General features: G+C 59.1%; 1 protein-coding gene across 1 annotated transcript in view; it reads right to left on the bottom strand.

Annotated features, from left to right (window-relative positions):
- LRCH3 (leucine rich repeats and calponin homology domain containing 3) overlaps positions 1–439 on the bottom strand; it is a 101,587-nt gene extending 101,148 nt beyond the window's left edge. The window contains exon 1 of the mRNA XM_029285443.1: positions 160–439. Within this exon, the coding sequence (XP_029141276.1) occupies positions 160–439 (280 nt within the window). The remainder of the gene's footprint in view (positions 1–159) is intronic.
- Between the last annotated feature and the right edge of the window lie 873 nt (positions 440–1,312).

The raw sequence follows: 1,312 nt of genomic DNA, 5'->3' as shown, positions 1-1,312 counted from the left end.
ACCCCATCCCCCCACCCCCCACCGCGAGTTTACCTCAGAACCACCCCGGCTGCGGCGCCTGGGCCGTGGAGTCCGCTCCGCCGCGCCTCATGGGGCGTGTAGTCCGACCTCCACCCCCGTCTTTCCCGCCCGCCCGCCCGCCCGCCTTCCCCCGCTCACCGGCCTGGGTGGTGTCGCTCAGGTCGTGGCCGGCCGCGCTGCCCCGCGGATAGTCCCTCAGCTTCCTGCCGCTGAGGCTGAGGGCGCCGCTGGCCGCCGCCTCCTCCAGCGCCCGCTCCAGCGAGCGCGTCCACGACGACGGGCCCGCCGCGCTGCAGCCCCCCGTCGCCAGGCTCCCGCTCGCCGCCGCCGCCGCCGGCATGAGCACCGCGGAGCCGCCGCCGCCGCCACCACCGGAGCAGCCGCCCTCAGCCGCCGCCGTCGCCGCGGCCGCCGCCATTTCCCCGCCCCCCGCTCTGCGCCTGCGCCGAGGAGGGCGGGCCGGCGTGAGGGGGAGAAGGGCGGAAAACGGCCTCCCGCGCGGAAGGGCGCCTGCGCAGAGCGGCGAGGTGCTTCCCGTTTTCCCCTGGCGGGCCTCCAGGCTTCTGGGAGTCGTAGTCCAGAGAATAGAATAGAATTTAATTCTTGATTGGCCAGCTAATCCGGGCCGGAAACTAATCAAGGAAACTAATCAAGGAGAGAAGCAATCTAGACCTAAGGAGAAACTTCCTGACATTCAGAACAATTAACCAGTGGAACAACCTGCCTCCAGAAGCGGTGAATGCTCCAACACTGGAGGTTTTTAAGAAGAGACTGGACAGCCATTTGTCTGAAATGGTATAGGGTTTCCTGCCTGAACAGAGGGTTGGACTAGATGACCTCCAAGATCCCTTCCAACTTTATTATTATTAGTAGTATTATTAGTATTATTATGTGTGATTGAACCCACGGTGTGTATAAGTGTATATATAACCAAGAAGTGATAAATCATGATCAGAAAGCTGGGGAGAGAAAAGAGGTAAAATACAGGTGGTCCTCGACTTACAGCAGTTTGTTTAGTGACCGCTTGAAGTTACAAAGGCACTGAACAAAGTGCCTTACGGCCGTTTTTCACACTTAGGACCATTGCAGCATCCCCGTGGTCACATGATCAGAATTCAGACACTTGGTAACCGACTCATATTTATGACGGTTGCAGTGTGTCCTTGGGATCGTGTAATCCCCTTTTGTGACCTTCTGACAAGCAAAGTCAATGGGGGGGGGGAAGCGTGCTTGGCTGAGGAATTGTGGGAGTTGAAGTCCACAAGTCATAAAAGGGCCAAGTTTGAAGACC

The sequence above is a fragment of the Protobothrops mucrosquamatus genome, unplaced genomic scaffold, assembly GCF_001527695.2.
Source record: "Protobothrops mucrosquamatus isolate PMUCROS unplaced genomic scaffold, P.Mucros_1.0 scaffold1708, whole genome shotgun sequence".
Classification (NCBI taxonomy): domain Eukaryota; kingdom Metazoa; phylum Chordata; class Lepidosauria; order Squamata; family Viperidae; genus Protobothrops; species Protobothrops mucrosquamatus.
Note: the sequence above shows the minus strand (reverse complement) of the source record. Positions and strands in the feature narration are given on the sequence as shown.